Raw genomic sequence first — 18,093 nt, forward strand, 5'->3', positions numbered from 1 at the left:
AGTTAGTTAGTTAATTAGTTAATTAATTAATTAGTTAATTAGTTAAGCAGTTAATTAGTTTAACATGCAAATAGTTTGTTAGTTTCGGACAGACAACAGATTTAGTTAATTAGTTAATTAGATAATTAGTTAATTAGTTAATAGTTAATTAGATAATTAGTTAATAGTTAATTAGTTTAACTATTAACTAATTAGATAATTAGTTAAGCAATTGTCAAGCAAATAATAATTGTCAAGCAAGTAAGGGCAAAATTGGAAGAAAATTCTTATCTCACTTCTACAAAAGCTGTCAAGGAGGTTTCTGCAACGAATTGTTACTGTTCAGGGGAGGTGAATGCAATTTCTAAACCTAGAGGGGAGGTCAGTGCAAATGTCAGAAATCTCAGGGGAGGTTTCTGCAATTATCCCATACATATATATAGGTTTAAAACAAAATTATTAGATTTAAATCCATGTATATATCGATTTGTTTAAGTGAAATCAAATAGAGATATATTATATATTATTTGTACTGTTTAGATAAAATCAAATAGATATATTCATGAATTTAAAAAACTAAAAACTATTCGTACACGTAGTCAATGAGAGATAAAAAAATTCATTTTGAGAAATTTGAGAGATGAAAAAATTTATTTTGTGAAATGTAAGAGACGAAACGATTCATTTTGTGAAATGTAAGGGACTATAGATAGATTATGTAAATTTTGATTTGACAATTTTGCCCCTAAAAAATGATCATATGCAAGTCATGTGATGAATTCCGGCCAAAAACTAGTCGGAAACATAGATAGGGACCAAATTTGACTAACGTGAATTTGTAAGGGATCTAAAAGTACACTTTTAAAAGTAAGGCACGGAAAAAGTCATTTTACAAAATGTGAGGGACGTTTTGAACGATTTTTCCAAATTCGTAAGTAGAAGATTTTAAATTCAAGACCTCCCACTTATAACAAAAATAAATCATTTTTTGCATTTTGACTTTTGACTAGTGAGCATAAAAGCCATAGGTCGGTGCCCTGGAACCAAGAGCATGGCCGATTATCACTGACAATGGTATAACATTTTTTGAGCGAAATCAGGGGCCTGTTTGGAACTGAGTTTTTAGGCCAAGTTTTTTAGCTACTAGTTTTTTAACAACTTTAGCTACAGGAACCCAAAAAAACTTATCAAATTTTTTAACCTACACACTTCAAAATTCTAATGCACAAAAAACTTCATCTTTTCTTCTTCTTTCTCCCCCCACTCCTATCCACCACACCTTTATCGCCGGCCATCCCTCCGCCGCCGGTCACCACCACCTCTGCCACTGTTTCCGGCGCCAACCACCTATTCTGATGCCGGCCTACCTCTTTTTTTTTTCCTTCTCCCTCTCCCCCTCCCCCTCTCCTTCCCTCCCCTCCCCTCCCCTCCCTGGCCACCCTCCCGCTTCCTCTCTGGTCGCATGGTACCAGATCGCAGATGCGATCTGGTCGAACAATCGGATTGGGCAAAAGGGGAGGGGGAAGGGGAGGGGAAGAGAATGGGAGAGGGAGAGGGAGAGGGAGATGGAGGAGAGGGGGAGAGAAAAAGCAAAAAAAAAAAAAATTGTAATCTGCCATGGCTGCTGGTTCTCTGCTTCGGGAGGGAGGGGGGATGGTGAAGGGGAGTAGAGGGGAGCAGAGAGGGAGAAGAGGGGAAGAGAAAAAGAAAAAGAAAAATTGGTTAGGCTGGCTGCTGGTTCGTCTGGTACCGCGAGGGAAGAGGGAGGGGGAAGGAAGGAAGAAGAAGAAGAAGAAGAGAGGAAAGAAAAGAAAAAGGAAAGAAAGAAAGAAAAAGAAAAAGAGAGAGAAAAAGAAAGAAAAGAAAAAAAAATCTGCGGGCCATGGCTGCTGGGAACTGGAAAGGCAGAGGTAACAGGCGAGGGAGAAGGAAGAAGAAGAAGAAGGGAGAAAAGAAAAGAAAAAGGAAAGAAAGAAAAAGAAAAAGAAAGAAAAAAAAAGAAAAGGAAAAAAAAAGTTTTTTACCTTATAAAAGCTTCTACAAAAAAGTTTTTCACCTTACAAAAATTTCTACAAAATTTTTTCAAAAACTTCTACAGTGCACTACAGTAAAGTTTTAGACAAACTCCCAAAAAACTCAGGTTCCAAACAGGCTTCTACATGAATTACTTGTAAAACTTTATAATAGAAACGCAATATACAAGTAGTTCACATTTTTATTGTAAGAATGTACAAGTAATTCAATTAGAGTTACAAAACCACGGGTCAACCGTCCTTGCCCCCGTATCCGAGTGCACTATCTTTATCACAGACTAAGATGTAACTCAACTCGTTTAAAGAAGGTCAAACATGCTCTAGAATTTCCAGATTTCTCTTATTCCCATGTTCAAACAAATGATATAATGGGTTGACGAAAAATAGTAGAAAAGAGCACCAATGAGTTCCAATTAGAGCTCCAAATGAATCGACTCATATTGCGAGCTGTTCGAATCCGAAGTTGAGTCGAGCTTGAGCTTACCAAGTTAAAGTCAAATTCAAAAATACTAAACTCGTTAGCTTGCGAGTTGGTTCGAGCTCGATTATATATATATATATATATATATATATATATATATATATATTAATTTTAATAGTAAAATTACATATATATCCCTAATATTTTATTATTATTAAAAAAATTATTATTTTATTTAGTTTTAAAAAAATAAAATAATTATTTTTTATTTTTTAATCTCGATGAGTCGAGCTCGAGCTTTATATTTTGAGCTCGTCGAACTGGAGTTTGAGTTCAAACTTCATAAATCTAGGTTAAAGTTTGATTTAATTAGGTCAAAACTCGATTTGACTCGACTCGTTTGCACCCCTAATTCCATCAATATGACAAAAGGTAGGGCGACTTAAAATGTAGAAAGGCACGACTTTAACTGGCTAGAATAATAGACCACCCCCCACCTCTAGTCTCTAAACTACAATGTATCAAGTGTTCTGTGCTCCTCAACTAAGGGTACAAACGAGTCGAGTCGAGTCGAATTTTTGCCTAATAGAGTCAAGTTTCAAATTAATTTTACGAAATTTAAATTCGAGTTCGAACTCAACAAGCTCAAAATATCAAGTTCGACTCAAATTTGAGTCGAATTCAAACTCGAACTTATAAAATAAAAAAATAATTATTTTATTTTTAATTTGAATTGAGCTCGAGTTCAAGCTTAAAAAATTTTTAAAAATAAATAAAATAATAATTTTTCTTAACGAATAATAAAATATTAGAAATATATATATATAATTTTAGTATTAAAATAAAAAATATATATAATCGAGTTCGCGAGCCGCTCGCGAGCTAACGAGATTAGTATTTTTGAGCTCGAGTTCAACTTGATTAGTTCGAACTCAAGCTCGAGTCGAGCTCGAGCAACTTGATTAACTCGAACTCGACTCGAGCTCGATATTGATCGAACTCGACTCGAGCTTTGCATTCAAGCCGCTCGCGAGCCTTATCCCCAACGCTTTGTCATACATAGAAGAGATGTACAGAGTCTGCTTATGCCGCAAACGCATGTAATGAATTACAGCAGTAGAAAAATCCAGGCGGAATCTCTCCCTATGCAGTTACAAAAATTACAACAAATTATATAGGGTTGGTTATGAATCCTTCATTTATAAGCACTATTCTAGGATGTCATTGCATAGCGCAACTTCTTGAAGTGCCAATTCAGCTTGGTCATCGAAGATAAACTGGACTGCCCTGGGAAGCATAACCTCCAATTCTGCAAGAACAGAAGCTTGTATCAGAGTGACTATTACCACATAAAGTTATTTGAGCTTAATAGTGGCAGAAAATCAGCACTGCATATCACATAAACACCAAGTTTCAAACCAACTACCGAAATCATCTAAAGCGATCAGAGAGACAATCACTGTATAGAGTTATTTGACGTTAATAGAATTAAAAGTGTGGTGTTGCATATCACACAAACTTGAAGTTAACATATAAACTAGCAAAATCTCATAAACTCCTAACATTAAGCACCTCACCAAATTGCAAGTCTTTCACGATTTCTCCTTACCACTTGAGAAGTTAACGCTAAACTCTTTCAGATCTTCATGATGTAGTTACTATAAGGCCTACAAATGTTAGGTGAATATTTTAGCCAGGGAAGACAAGTAAAGGTTCAGATACTGCAAATTAACAAGCATCAACTATAGAAGTGGTAGTTTCTGCATCTCCTTTTCTTGCTTTTGGTTAGTGGTTGCCATATCTTCATTACAAAAACACAAATGTCATCATGTCCTGCATTCAGTCATCCCACTTATCTAAAACCTTGAACTCATATAGGCGAGGATAATCATTTATGAAGGCAATCCTACATCTGATATGCTAGATTTTTCCCGTGAGAACAACAGCAAAACAGGTAGTGTAGTGAGGAATTAAAGGACACGCTACTCCCATCTTTTTCTTTTCAAATTTTTGAGGCTGTCAGACAACTGCAAGACCACTGCAATCCATGTCGAAGCAAGGACCATAATCTCCATTAAAAGCTCAAGTAGTTGCGTAGAAGAACAATTGTACAACAATCAACTTAAATGAAAGGGAAATGAATTGGCAGAGGGGAAAAACCCTTAATTCAACTGGTGCCCAAAAGGTACCCAGGCTCCAAAGATTACTGGTGAGCTTAGGTGGTTTCAACAAGGTATGCCACTCTCCATACATTGCTCAAGGTTAGCAGTTACAACAGTTCGTGCTTCCTCGACTTAGATAGAGATGAGGAAAGAAAATGCCCATCTAAAAATGAATGATTAGGAGCAATATTTGTCAATCCTGAAAGGTTATTAAATCAGCTAATAACCTCATCTATTTTTAGGGTATGAAAAGTAATATCAAGACTTCTCATCTCCTCAACCCTCAAAGTACACTATCCCTACACACACTCATGCAACATTATCATGGAAAGTCCATAGATAGACTGAAGTAGATAAATGAGGTGTGGCATTGGATAAACATTAGACAAAATGTAATGCTACCTTAAAGAGAGCATCCTTGCTGATGCAAAATAATACATATTGCCTCATTCTACTGGAGTTAATGGAAAATTAGGTCGTAGACATCAGGATTCCACGATCTCTCATAAGCCCTCTATGCTCATCGAAGCATCTCAGATTGGACAACTTCAGATTAGTAAGTGTACATTCTTATCCTAAAATTTTGACTCTAGATCCACAAGCTACACGCAATTGGCACCATATCTTGAAAGGAAATTGGCACCATATCTTGAACTATTAGAATCTTTTAACTCGAGAACAAAAGACACAACCAATCCAACTAAAATCTATACTTGATTCTATCATTCTAAATAGAGATCACAGAACAAGGAAAGAATTAAGCGCTTGCAAGGGGAAGGCCTACTCAAATTTTCCAGATGCAAAATTGGATTCCTTTATTCTGACATACAGACAGAGTTTCGCACAAATTGACAAGCAAAGGACAAAAAAATACCCAACTTTCTTCGCAATATCATTCAAACAACGAAATCAAGCAGCAACCGGGTAACAAAAGAGATAATACAATCAAATTTCCAGTTAAATTGCATTAAAAAAAAACTTATCAACGACTCTGACTTCAAGAACCCAAAAAGACTCCACGTGATTATGTGTAAAGTCTTAGCATATTTGTGCATATAAACAAGAGAGAAGCATACTTACATTACAGTTCATAACCAATATGAAAGGACGAATCAAGAAGGCTCCTTGGCATTTTGGAAGAAAGCGGCAGAGCAAAGGATTGAAGCAATGAAAGCAAAAAAGCCCAAACCAAGCATCAAAGAAATCCCTGCTACCGTCAAGTCCAACAAAGACTGAAAACTCACCCACATCTTTGCTCTGCCTATCTTCTCCCCCTCTTTCGTCCTTTCACTTTTCTCTACTTTATATGCATCCAATTGGGAATCTAAATCCAACCCATAAGAGGAATCACTCTGATCTTCCTGCTCAAATACAGAATTACACAGTAAGGGGCAGAGGCAGACAGAGATTGTGACGTGCTGAAACAGCGGCACAAAGCGCCTCGGGAATGTCGAATCATAATCAGCTCAGTATTGCCACCAGCTCCCCAACTCGACCGTCCCAACGGTCCAATCAAATATCGTCATTTATTCTAAACTATTTGAGGACCGGATTTCTAGAATGGATCATGTTTTACGTGTTGTTTTTCTTCGGTCCAATGTTTTTCGTGGCGTATATGATAGAGGACCAATTAAGTAGAAGTTAAAGACAAGCAGTTTAGGATGCCACAGGGATTTTGTTAATAGATAATCCTTTCCTTCTTATTAACTTTATTCTCAATTTCAAATTAGTATGATGAAAAGGAATAATAGATGTCATGAAATTGTTGTATTGATGTTTCCAATGGTTTTTATCTTTCTGTTTTTTTTTTTTTTTGATTGTTTAATAATTGCAATATACTAGCGTGGTTGAATATGTGAGGTAGGAAATTCCATAAAGCATTTCATCGTATTGGAATTCTGCAACATTTGTCTAAAAATTATTTAGCCACTACTAGATAATTATCAAAAAACAAAAAAATCAGACATATCCTCTAAAGAAGGATGGCAGAATCTTATTGTTGTCACAGTTCCTGGGGCAGCATTATGTGATCCTCTAATACTCTCCTTGGGACTAGCATCTCATCTGATGTGCAAAATTTGTTATCCTGCGAGACTCTCCGAGAGTTGTAGATAGTTAAAATGAAGATCAAAGAGTTAAAGAAGTTTATTGTAGAAACTGATTTTAGCAAGATTTGGGTAATCTGATGACACAGGTTTTCACAAATGAATTTGAAAAAGAACCGGCTGATTCAGTGATTCCAAGATTACGCATGAACAAAGACAAGAATGGGTTCTTCATCATTAAGGTTTTGCCGGCTCTGGTGATGCAGTGTTGCATTGCTGTTCTTCATTAGAATTTTGATAGCTATATTATTTCTGATTTCACAAGCTTTCGACTTCTCCATAATACTGTATCACAATGTCACAATTTGCAACTTGACAAGGCGATTGTTCTTTCCTGAGTCTGCTTGAGAAATGCAAACCTATTGATAATTCTCTCAAGGGAGATCTGAGCATTGGATAGGTTCTGAAGAACTCAATTTCAGGCCCTGTGTAGAGAATGCTGGAACTCTAGAATACGTAAGAGTAGGATATTGGTAATGTACACTTTGGAATTCAATAAGATGACAGAGATATATCAGTACTTCCGTTTTCAGCCCCTTCTGTTCTGTGTTTGCCTACGGTTTACCATGTACTGTCCTTCGCTTCTGTAAAGTTCACTCTACAAAGTACCAAATGCATTCTTTGTCAAATGTCAAATTTACCTCAGACATCTGGCTTTACATCCACTACAGCAAATTGACTGTACTATTCTCCCAACTCCCAAGTCAGACTTGCTGACCAGATATGCTCTCCTCATTTGTAGGAAAACAAATGAGTGTTGGACAAGGAGAACTTCCAATAGCTTTCCAAGATGGATTGAAAAAAATTAGCATCTTCAGTGTTGTCAAATTTTCCTCCATCTCTTTCATTCGACTAAATGCAGGAGCATTAAACTCCAATTTGACTTGGAAATTCACACCAATGAGCTAGCACCGATTGGTCCAATACCTGCATGATGAAAGGGAATGTGTATACCTGGACTTCTAAAGATGCTGAAACTGCAAATTTTTCATGATATAGGGGTTTCCATCTGCTTAGAAACTATTTTTCATGGATTATGAATATAAAGGTAAAAATCGGTAATTACCTGAGGTTCGCAATGGTTTTCTCATTAAGTTATTGGGCACTGGCTCCTTAATATCAATTACAACAGCATTCGATGTCAGGAAAGTATTGGCTACGGATGCTGCATGTTCCAGGCAACATCTAACAACCTTCACAACAGGATGTTCTTGGTGAATTATCCCAGAATTGTCTATCAGAAATCAATTGAAAAGCTAAATAAACTTGTCCATTTTTGAGTTTACCTTTGAAGGATCCAAAATCCTAGCAGCCACCAAATCCTCGTATTTGTCTCTGGCAGCATTATAACCATACGCTGCATTGTCTACTGACAGAACCTGCATATGATATGCTTTTCACCTCAGATCTCAGCTGTTACCCTTGTGATTAATATATATGTAGATGAATGGATGCTTCAGATTTAACTAAATTTTCTGCAAAAAGAAGTTAACTGCACTTCATGCCAAATACCTTCTCTATAACAGCATTTCCATTTAGACCAGCATTCTTTGCTATCTGTCTTGCTGGATAGGCCAATGCCTTTCTGAGAATGTCAGCTCCTATCTGCATGTAAAGTTGCAGACGGATATCAGAACCACTAGAAATGAACATGAGAAGAAGAATTTACTTAATAAACAAAATTTTGGCACCACATGTACTGCTCATCGAGGTTTCAATCCTATAGACAACCTAAATTGTATAACTTTCTAAGAAAAAAGAGGCAAACCCTTTGTTCTTCATTATCTAAGTGGTTCTTGATATCTTCCACCTTCAAAGAGAGCCTAAGAAGGCAGCAGGCCCCGCCAACCACTACACCTTCCTCAATGGCTGCCTGAAGTTTACGAAAGTTTAGCAGTCATGACTAGTCAATCAGCCATTCAAGATTTTACAGGAGCAGCACTCTACCTTGGTTGCATTTAAAGCATCTTCCATTCTCAGTTGTTTGTCCTTCATCTCAACTTGTGTTTGTGCTCCCACCTATCATTTCATAGACAAGCATAAGCGCATATAATCTTATAACTCAGTTGCTCAATAATTCTCATGTGCTAAAATCAATGAATTCAGCTCACCTGAAGAATAGCAATTCCCCCTGATAACCTTGCTATTCTTTCATTCAACAGTTTCTTTTGGAACTTTTCTTCTGTATTCTGCGTAATTTAGGGAGCAATTCAATTAAAATAGTATATGTTACACATATGGACTGACTGGAACTTAATGGACTAAAATCAGAATTAGTCTGAGATGTTCTTTTTAGAATTTAATGCTAACTTTGGCAAAGGACATATGCTAATTCTTTAAATTGTAGCATTCTTTAGTATGTGGATTCCAAACTCAAACCAATAAGATGAAAAGTTAGTTGTTTGGTAGAGCTTTCAATGTTTTTTGGTGAATTATGCTAGTTAATTACATAATTCAAATTGTATGTTAAAATATCCCTGGAATTTTCACCAAGTGTCCTACCATGAATGCATCCACATTTATGATAGAAACTCCTGCATAATATTAGTTGATGAATTTTTTTTTCCTCTTGCTTTTATGTCCCTGGATAAAATAACAAATTTGGAGATCTCAGGCAACTTAGCTGGAGATGTAAAATTTAATCTTTACAATGGTAGGTAAAAGCATCAGGCAAAGCATTTGACGGACCTCCACAAGCCTTTGTATCTGGGAAACCCTTTTCTGAACGGCTTCTTGATTTCTTCCATCAGTAACTATTAACGTAGAGTTTTTCGTTATCACCACCTTAGATGCACTTCCAAGCAATCCCTTGTGAGCATTCTCAAGAGTCAAACCCATGTCATCTCTGATCACAGTCCCTTAAAACATGATAAACTGTGTGAAAATTTGAAGAACTGAAGTGAAACAGACAAATAATGAACTGTAGTTTTTACTCTGAGCACATATCTTTTGTGATTACTGCTTTTATTGTTAACTATTGTTGCATAAAAATTTATAATTCAGCCTAGAATACCAGTTGATAGACTACATGATGCCAGCGTCAGAAACTGAAAAATATCATTATAACCGCTATTAATGCTCCAGCCGTGAAGAATTGGTTTTACCATATTATCTCAGGATCATAATCAATCTTTTCTTCGCAATCTCCCGTCAGAAACTCTTTCTCATTAAATTTGCAAGAAAAATGTCATTGGAATGAAAGAAAGTGGCAAACTTTAGATTAGGTGTTCTTGTCTCACTACCTCCTGTCAAGATGGCAATATCATCTAGGTAATGGCTCTTGCGCTCACCAAATGCAGGAGCTCTAATGGCAACTGCCTTCAGTGTACCTTTGAGCTTGTTCCTAATTACCGGAGCCAAAGCTTCCTGCTCAATGCCCTCTGCAACTATGACAATCGGATACTTCTCCTTAACTGCATTATCCAATATTTTAAACATCTCCTTTGCGTTTGTGATTTTTTTGTCAACCAAAAGCAACTGCCACCAAAGAAGTTTTCCCCTAAATATGACACATCAATACGTACAATATCAAATCCACGAGTTCTTTACCTTGCAATTGTGATGTTCTGCTATCATCTCTCTTCGATTGGTAACAAAATAAGGAGACAAATATCCTCGATCAAATTCCATCCCCTCTACAATGCGCAGGCTATTTTCACCATGGTTCCCTTTCTCAATTCTGACTACTCCCTTTCTTCCTACTTTCTGAAGGGCATTAGAAATCATGTTTCCCACTGCATAATCATTCCCTGCACTAACAGCAGCGACATCCACGAGCTCGTGATCCTCAACCTGCAATGGTAAGAAATTTCAAACACAATGATTTTTCTTCTTGCCAGTGTCCATAGTAGAAAAAGGGTGATAGCGTTCTTGAGTTGCAAGGCTATTTCAATCCTCAGATTGTAAAGAAGATGATATTGGCATATTAGCATAATTACCTCTCTGGACATCAATTTCAGTTCTGAAACAAGGGCTTTGGTAGTTTTCTCAATCCCACGTGAGAGCTGAATAGGGTTCATCCCGGCCGCAATAACCTAATGAAAGTTAAACTTAGTATATGACTTTGTCCAGAGATTGATGTAGTAATGACCACTTTCAAGGCAACTGATAGTAGCAGGAATGTTACCTAAACCTTCGATTGTAGTTATCAATGTAGATAATGGTAATTCACCTTGCTTAACACGTAAAATAAGGTCTAACTGGAGCTCTCCTGAAAATAAATTGAGCACTCAAGTCAAAAGATAGGATCGTACCTTCATGCCCTCAGCAATAAGACCTTGTGCAAGTACTATAGATGTAGTGCAACCGTCACCGGCAAGCTCATTTGTCTTTGCACCAGCTTGTCTTACTAATTTTACTCCCACATTCTCCAAAGGGTCCTCCAATTCTATCTGTTCTACTTAATTGAGTACATGGAGTTCAAGGTATAAATATTTCAGGAATGAGAAACTGTTCCCATAATCAGTTCCATATCCTTCGGGTATGATAGATTGCAAATTGTCGTGTATTCAATTCTCAAAATGAACTAAAATTGCAGAAAAATTGTACCCTATTGCAGAATATGCTACAAAAAATAAACTCTTATTCAAAATCACAGAAAATAAAGATACAAATTTTTAGATTTCAAGTTCAAATCTTCTTTAAAAGTATGCATTACCAAAATCAACATTGATGGCTGGAGCATTTGAGCATTTTTCTTTCTTTTGTTTATCATCATTTGATGCATTCCAAATGCAGTATCATAATCTCAGAGTACAAGTCTAAAAATTTCGGAAGACGCTAAGCATAGACCATTTTCCTCTATCAGAAATATGATGATCAATAACATAGCCAGCCAGCATATAAGAAGCACAATTTCAAGACATCTTGATGCGGAATCTGAAATGGTATAACCACAAAGCCACAAACCAGATACATTTTTCCATTATCTGGTAGTGAACAATCCAAAAACTTGCCAGCAATTTCAGCATTATTCATAGTCGTTTATACAGATTTCAAAGACAAGAAGGCACACTGGTATTGTTGAAATAAGAGAAGAAGTTTGTTTTTCAGTTTGTAACATGAGAAAGCTGATTAATAACAATTGGCATGTATTATATACAGATTTATTACCTCTTTAAGAACAGTTTCACCGTCATTAACAATCTTGGGAGGTCCATATTTATTCTGCAACACTACGTTTCTTCCTTTTGGTCCCAAAGTTACTCCAACCAACTCTGCCACCAAGTCAACACCTGCCTGCACAATGAGTAACAATCAATCTCTCGTTACCCACCAGTCACCACTTAAGAAAATCATAGAGCAAATAATTAGGACACGGTTTTAACCTGAAGCTTCTTCATTGCTGAACCATCATGGTTGAAATAGAGATCTTTAGCCATTGCTCTTGTGTTTAGCATGGACCTTAAACGTCTTCTACAAATGGTGGGCATGGATGGTTTATGGAAATATGTAGATGGCAATGGATAAAGAGAACATCCCATGATTCTTTTTGGATTTGATATGCTGAAAATTTGTTAGAGTAACGAATATCAGTTCAAGAGTTTAAGAGAACCTTACCAAGGGAACTTCGTAAAGAGTTGATGGATAAGAGAGAATGAATGGAAAAATATCTATTTTTGGCGCTTGTCCTATGTGCTTGTCCTTCTTGGGCCTTTCGTCAGTTAAAATTCTACTCCATAGTCCTTTGTCCGTGAGCCCGTTAAGCCCGATCGCTTAACATTTTTGAGTCAAATTACAACTTCACTCCTTGACTGGGTTTGATTCATAAGCTTAACAAGCCTTTACTTCCAACTATGTATATTGTATACTTTTCTACTTTTCCCTTATTAAAATACCTAACTATAGGGTTATTTTGTCGAAAATTACGTGAAAATCTAAATACTTTCTCTTCCTAACGCCCAAAAAAAAGAAAGAAAGAAAGTTGAATCTTGTTTACTACTAAATTTTTTTACTCTTTTGTTTTAATCTCAATGTTAACAGACTAATCTATTCCTATACTGAGAAGGACCAAAGTAGGTCACAAGAGAATAAGGAGGGAATCCACCTCCAATCCAAACTAGTGCATTTTTTTTAATTATAAGAACCCCCTACTTACACTCTTTTCCCCGTAAGAACTCCTAATGTTGCACCCAAGAAGGGGGCCTTGAGTCCCTCTTGGCGGTTGCTAGACTAAAGTCATGTAGTTGCTAAACATTTTTACTTGTTGAGTTGGGTTCTAAAAATAATTAATTAGTAGAATTGCTATTGCCGTACAGTCGAGTCGAATTTTGACCCTGTTAATTCAAGCTCAACTCAATTTTACCATGCTCTTTTTTTTTTTCAACTCCAGTAAATGATTTTTCGTTGAATTAATTAAACCTAATCCCAGATTGAATTCCAAAAGCCAGCAACTCTTGGAGCCAACCCAGGGACTTAACTACCCAACCAAACCCCACCCCAGAACCGATGTGGGATAACTAGCCTAAAGGGGGGAACCCTGCTACTAAGTGGGATACTACCACCCAAGAATCCAATCCCAGGAGCCAGTTGTCTTTTTTCAACTCCAGTAAATGACTTTTCGTTGAATTAATTAAACCTAATCCCAGATTGAACTCCAAAAGCCGGCAACTCTTGGAGCCAACCTAGGGACTTAACTATCCAACCAAACCCCACCCCAGAACCGATGTGGGATAACTAGCCTAAAGGGGGGAACCCTGCTACTAAGTGAGATACTACCACCCAAGAATCCAATCCCAGGAGCCAGTTGTCTTTACCATGCTCGAAAGTTGAAATTAATTATAACTTAAAAGTTGAGCAATTAAGAGGTTGGTGTCTAGACTAAGAGCAAAATGAACCCATTCCCATCGGAACTTGGGCCTTCAAGTCGATAAGCCCAAAACATAGAGCTCATAAAACACGGACCGGGGAGCTTATTATTCTCATTTCGGCGGGAAATCAGTTTCTTTCCTTCCAGGTATGAGAAGAACAGGTGAACCTATTTATTCAAAAATTCCTGCCAATTTGTCTTCATTAATTGATTTTCTTTCTACCTTATCATCATAAAATCTTCACTAGTAATTTAGTTATCTAATGCTTGAGTTTAACTGTTTTAGAAATTAGGTTTTAGGAATTGTTCTTTAATAATTTCTAAAACTGCTAAGCTTATGCATGTTATATTCATGGCGTTCATTTCAAATTCCTCTTGTTCAATTGTAGAAATTTATGTGTCTATCCATGTATATGTGTGAGATTGTGAGTCCATGAGAGTTTTTTTTTTTTTTTTGTAATTTTGAAGTTTTGCTATATTTCTCATTGATTAAGCTGACGAAGTAGGTAAAGACTCTTCTTTTTTGCTTTTAATCAAAGTATTGTGTGCCAGACTTTTTCAGAAATTGGATTTACATTTTTTTTCTGGTGAATATGAAGCTTTGATTTTTCCTTTATATTTTGAGCTGATCAACTAGGTTACCATCGGTTTTTTTTTTTTAAATTCAATTTAACTTATCTGAATAGGCAGGGTGCAAAGGGCGGTAACTTTTGAGGCATAGTACAAATTTAGGAAGTAGGAATCTGAACATCGTTGCTATGGCATATCAGACATTTCTGAAAATGAAAGGTGTTTGTACAATAAAGTCTTTTTCCCCCCTGTTTTCCTTGTATTCCAATGAGGGTTCAATCCTAAACCTCTCCATCACCGCTCTGTTTCCCCCATCGTTTTTGAAAGTTGAAAAGAATCAGAAACTTGAAAGTATATGTATCTTTAAGCGTGCATTTTGAACTATGATGGGTAAGCACGTCCTAGCAAGGTATATGTTTAGTCATTCGGCTTCTTTGATGGTGTGTGTGTTTTGTGTAATTGAATGCTGCAATGAAGAGTTTACTATGGTTATTAGATGAAAATTTTTTTCTATTCTTTGGTGAAGGTATAATTGCAGAAAGAAATACAGTTGAGATACCTTTCTGTTTTGAAGTATTTGGTTATTCTAATACAGTAGGTTGTAGCCCTGTTCTTTACGATGATTCATATAGTTGTCAAAAAGCAGAAGCAATATCAATGGCAGTATTTGCTGCTGGAAACTGTACATCACAATTCCCTATTGAGAGTTATCTTGTATACTGTAAATGAATAGATTTTCTCTTGGCAATGACTGTTCAATTTTGAAGGGCCCAAGATAGTTTCTCTCAGATTATCAAAAGGCCGACTGTTATTTTGGGATTTTAAGGCAAAATCATAAACTGGCATAGAGACATCATCTGCTAGCTTGGCCATTGATTATGGCTTTGTTTGTTGACTTGAATTCAGGCACGAAGGCAAGTTGCATGTCAAGGTTTGTATACTTTGGAAGGAAAATGCAAAATCCTTGTTTATTTCCACTTTCCCTCTTAATATAAAAGGAGAAATGTTGACAAAATTTTGTCTCTTCCTTTAAGCTTTGGCATTTCTCGTCGTCTTTTCCATTTTTCCCCCTCCTTTTTGGGTGTCCTTTCTTACATCTGATTTACAGAATAAGAAGAGAAAATTTTGGATATTACAGCTTCTCCATCTCTTATGTTCCAAGATTAATTAAAATTAAAAAAATTGAATTTCTCCATTTTCCTTGTTTTTCCTTCTTTAACTTGCTCTATTCCCTCGGCAAGCAAGCAAAGTTCTCTTGTTTCATTCTTTTTCCTCCTTTTCTTGGCTTCTCTAGTTCTTTTGTTTTTACCTGGTTTCTTCTTATACCAAAGACATTATTTTATTCATACAAAGGTTTCTGTATTGGAAAGAAAGAGAGAGAGAGAAGAGAAATGCATTGGTTGGCAAGCTTGAAGCATGTTTTCAGCTGCAGAAAGTCGAAATTGAAAAATAAAATTAGACCGGCGGAATAGTTAACGTTTTCATGCTCTGACAAAGAAGAGAAACAGTTGCTTGGATCATAGTGGGTTGCCTTTTTCATGTGTTTTGCTTCTGATAGTAGTTCCCTGAATTATGAGCCACTATGACTAGCATCTCCACCAGCATTTGTCCCACTGCTTGTGCAACCGTGTGGTACACAATTTTGGTCATGGGGCCTTCCTGTAAACTCTTGTAGCCTGATCTATCAAGGGTCACTTACCAAATATGATTGTTCTCTCTATACATGTACGTAGTTTTCACACAGTTCAGAGAAGAAGATGAATGCACTTGTCAGCCAATGATGCTGTGAAGTTTCTTCTATGTTTTGGTATTTTCAACTAATCATCTTATTTAAGGAATGGCTGATAATTTCTTTCCTGTGCGTTTAAATTAACTCTGGTGGTGTTGTTGAGTTATTGCCCTTTGATGGAGTTTTTGACGAATCCATGATGGAGTGCTAGAGATTTCACTTTCAGTTAATTTGCTCCACAATAATATAGTGTGAGTTTCTCGAGTTGATCCAGATGTGAAGAAACCATCTTTTGAGTTGGCAATAGAATATTAAGGAAAATCTTGATCATTTCCGATTACATGTTATCCATCTGCTGGGAAATGATTGACTCATTACATTCATATTAGACAGAAAAAACAAGAAAAAGGCAGACAAACACCTCCGTTTCTTTCTTTTTTGGAGCATGGTAAATCTCTTAGTCAGTGAAGCAGATTTGTAGTAGCAGCAATTGACTGGTTTGATGACTCAGCCCTGAGATGAGCTGTGTTGCATGGCAACTCTTCCAGATCACTCAAGGTGTTATAAGGACTTCCAAGTTGGAAGTCGGTGAGCATTTGCCGGAGGTCAGATGCTTCTTCTTTAAGGCGTGAATTCTCTTGAACAACCCTGTCATGGGACTCTGACACGTGGTTCAATTTGTCTATGAGATTGTGGTTCTCAGTCCTCAAGCGAAGCACCTGAGACCAGAGCTCATCAAGGTGCCTCTGTTTCCGCATCCTTGATCTTCGAGCTGATTCTCTGTTGGATATCATTCTCCTTTGTTTTCTTTCATCTATGATGTTGAGTTGCTGATCATCTGCTTCATCAGAGGTAGAGTTGTTGCTTAAACATGAGGACTGCGGAGTGAACTCATGTATGGGAGGAGGGCTCTGGTAATTTGGCAAGTTGGTCAAGAGTCTGCTGATTTGGAATGCTGGAAAGCTGCTGTGCATCAAGCTGAAGTTAGGGGTGAAAGGTGAGGGATCCTCAGGTGTGAAGTAGTGGATTCCTGTTGCCTCAGATGGAATCATGGCTGACTATATTGAAGGTGACGCCTGAAGTTTTGTTTTGCAGATAGCGATGAGAGGATAGTGGACTGGAGCATGGCATGAGGATTAGACGGCTTTTATAGGAGGAGAAGGCTTGAGAAGTGGGCCAGATGTAGCAACAGAGATGATACAGTACCTAGCTTACGAAGCAGAATTCAACATCCATTTGAGAAACTCTCCATGTATGTTTTTTCTTTTTCTTAGGTATACTGTTATCTAGAGAGAACCCAAGCCGGCCAATGAATTTCATGTGTCTTGATCTGACATGTAAATGGCCTGCTGTTTACCATGTCATCATGCAGTGATGGGATCCTAATGCAGTGATGGTTCTAAGGATAATCATGGAACATCCAATGTAATGCTTACATGGGGAAGAAATTGAGTTTGTGATTAGGGATGTTTCAGTTATCTAAATGAAGCGTTTTTTTAAAAAAAAAAAAAAAAAAAAAGATGGAAAAGCTAATGAATTATTATCTCAAAAGTCAAATATCAGAAAAAAAAAACCATCTGAAGGAAGGTTTTGCCGAAACCAGCATCATATGAAGGTCTCACAGCCAATCACATGCTCTGACTGATGACGAAAACTAGGTCAATACAAAAGGTGAATGTTATTAAATAAAAAGAAATTTTTTCTATTTTACTCTCATTTGATGACTCAAATTGCACTTCACTTTGGGATAGGAGGGAACCAATGTTACTGTTATCGTCCGCATTCATTCATGCGTAGCATTTTAATCCAACAAGCTTCTTCTGCATTTTTTTTTTGGGTATAAAGGTGGCTTGTCTTTTCCTTCCTTTAATTTTGAGCACTTGAATAGTTAAATTGACTGAACTTGCTTAACCATTAGTATTATGTTCTCCGGAGTAATCTTACCATCTTCAAGAACCTAACGCCGAGTCTACCCTCTGTTTCCTCAATGGCATTGCGTTTCGAATGCTCGTGATGGGAGGACAAAATAATTTCTTTCAAGGAGCCAAATGGTCTTTAATTGTATTTTCAGTTCATTTTTAGAAGCATGGTACGCGGGAACGGGGATTAACTATGATTTGACTTAATTTGACAACTACTTGTGGGATTGCAGCCAAAGTACTTGATACTATTATTATCATTATTTTTTTTTTGTTTTTTTGGAAGGATATTGATCCAGGATGCATTGCTTGGTTTATGTGATCAAATGACTTGACTAATGATGCGAAAATGATGCTTCAAAGTCTC

At 36.8% G+C, this 18,093-nt stretch overlaps 2 protein-coding genes and 1 long non-coding RNA gene across 3 annotated transcripts; all 3 read right to left on the bottom strand.

Moving 5' to 3' along the window:
* Positions 1-3,469: 3,469 nt before the first annotated feature.
* Positions 3,470-6,082, bottom strand: LOC140021748 (uncharacterized). Its single transcript, XR_011825717.1, has 2 exons — positions 5,676-6,082; positions 3,470-3,742 (listed from the first exon to the last, which is right to left on the bottom strand). It is a non-coding gene; the product is annotated as an uncharacterized lncRNA (long non-coding RNA).
* Positions 6,083-7,130: 1,048 nt separating this feature from the next.
* Positions 7,131-12,279, bottom strand: LOC113716310 (chaperonin 60 subunit beta 4, chloroplastic). The gene is made up of 14 exons (XM_027240590.2): positions 12,028-12,279; positions 11,813-11,938; positions 10,954-11,091; positions 10,639-10,734; positions 10,250-10,492; positions 9,943-10,177; positions 9,389-9,558; positions 8,812-8,889; positions 8,648-8,719; positions 8,469-8,573; positions 8,213-8,305; positions 7,987-8,079; positions 7,767-7,893; positions 7,131-7,627 (listed from the first exon to the last, which is right to left on the bottom strand). Exons 1-14 carry the CDS (start codon positions 12,181-12,183, stop codon positions 7,593-7,595), a joined length of 1,767 nt encoding a protein of 588 aa, XP_027096391.1. The 5' UTR covers positions 12,184-12,279; the 3' UTR covers positions 7,131-7,592.
* A 3,805-nt stretch (positions 12,280-16,084) lies between these two features.
* LOC140021547 (basic leucine zipper 43-like) lies at positions 16,085-17,239 on the bottom strand. The gene has a single exon (XM_072072645.1). The coding sequence runs from the start codon at positions 16,857-16,859 to the stop codon at positions 16,269-16,271; it is 591 nt and encodes a 196-aa protein (XP_071928746.1). The 5' UTR covers positions 16,860-17,239; the 3' UTR covers positions 16,085-16,268.
* Positions 17,240-18,093: the final 854 nt, after the last annotated feature.

This window comes from Coffea arabica, chromosome 11e (genome assembly GCF_036785885.1).
Source record: "Coffea arabica cultivar ET-39 chromosome 11e, Coffea Arabica ET-39 HiFi, whole genome shotgun sequence".
Taxonomy (NCBI): Eukaryota; Viridiplantae; Streptophyta; class Magnoliopsida; order Gentianales; family Rubiaceae; genus Coffea; species Coffea arabica.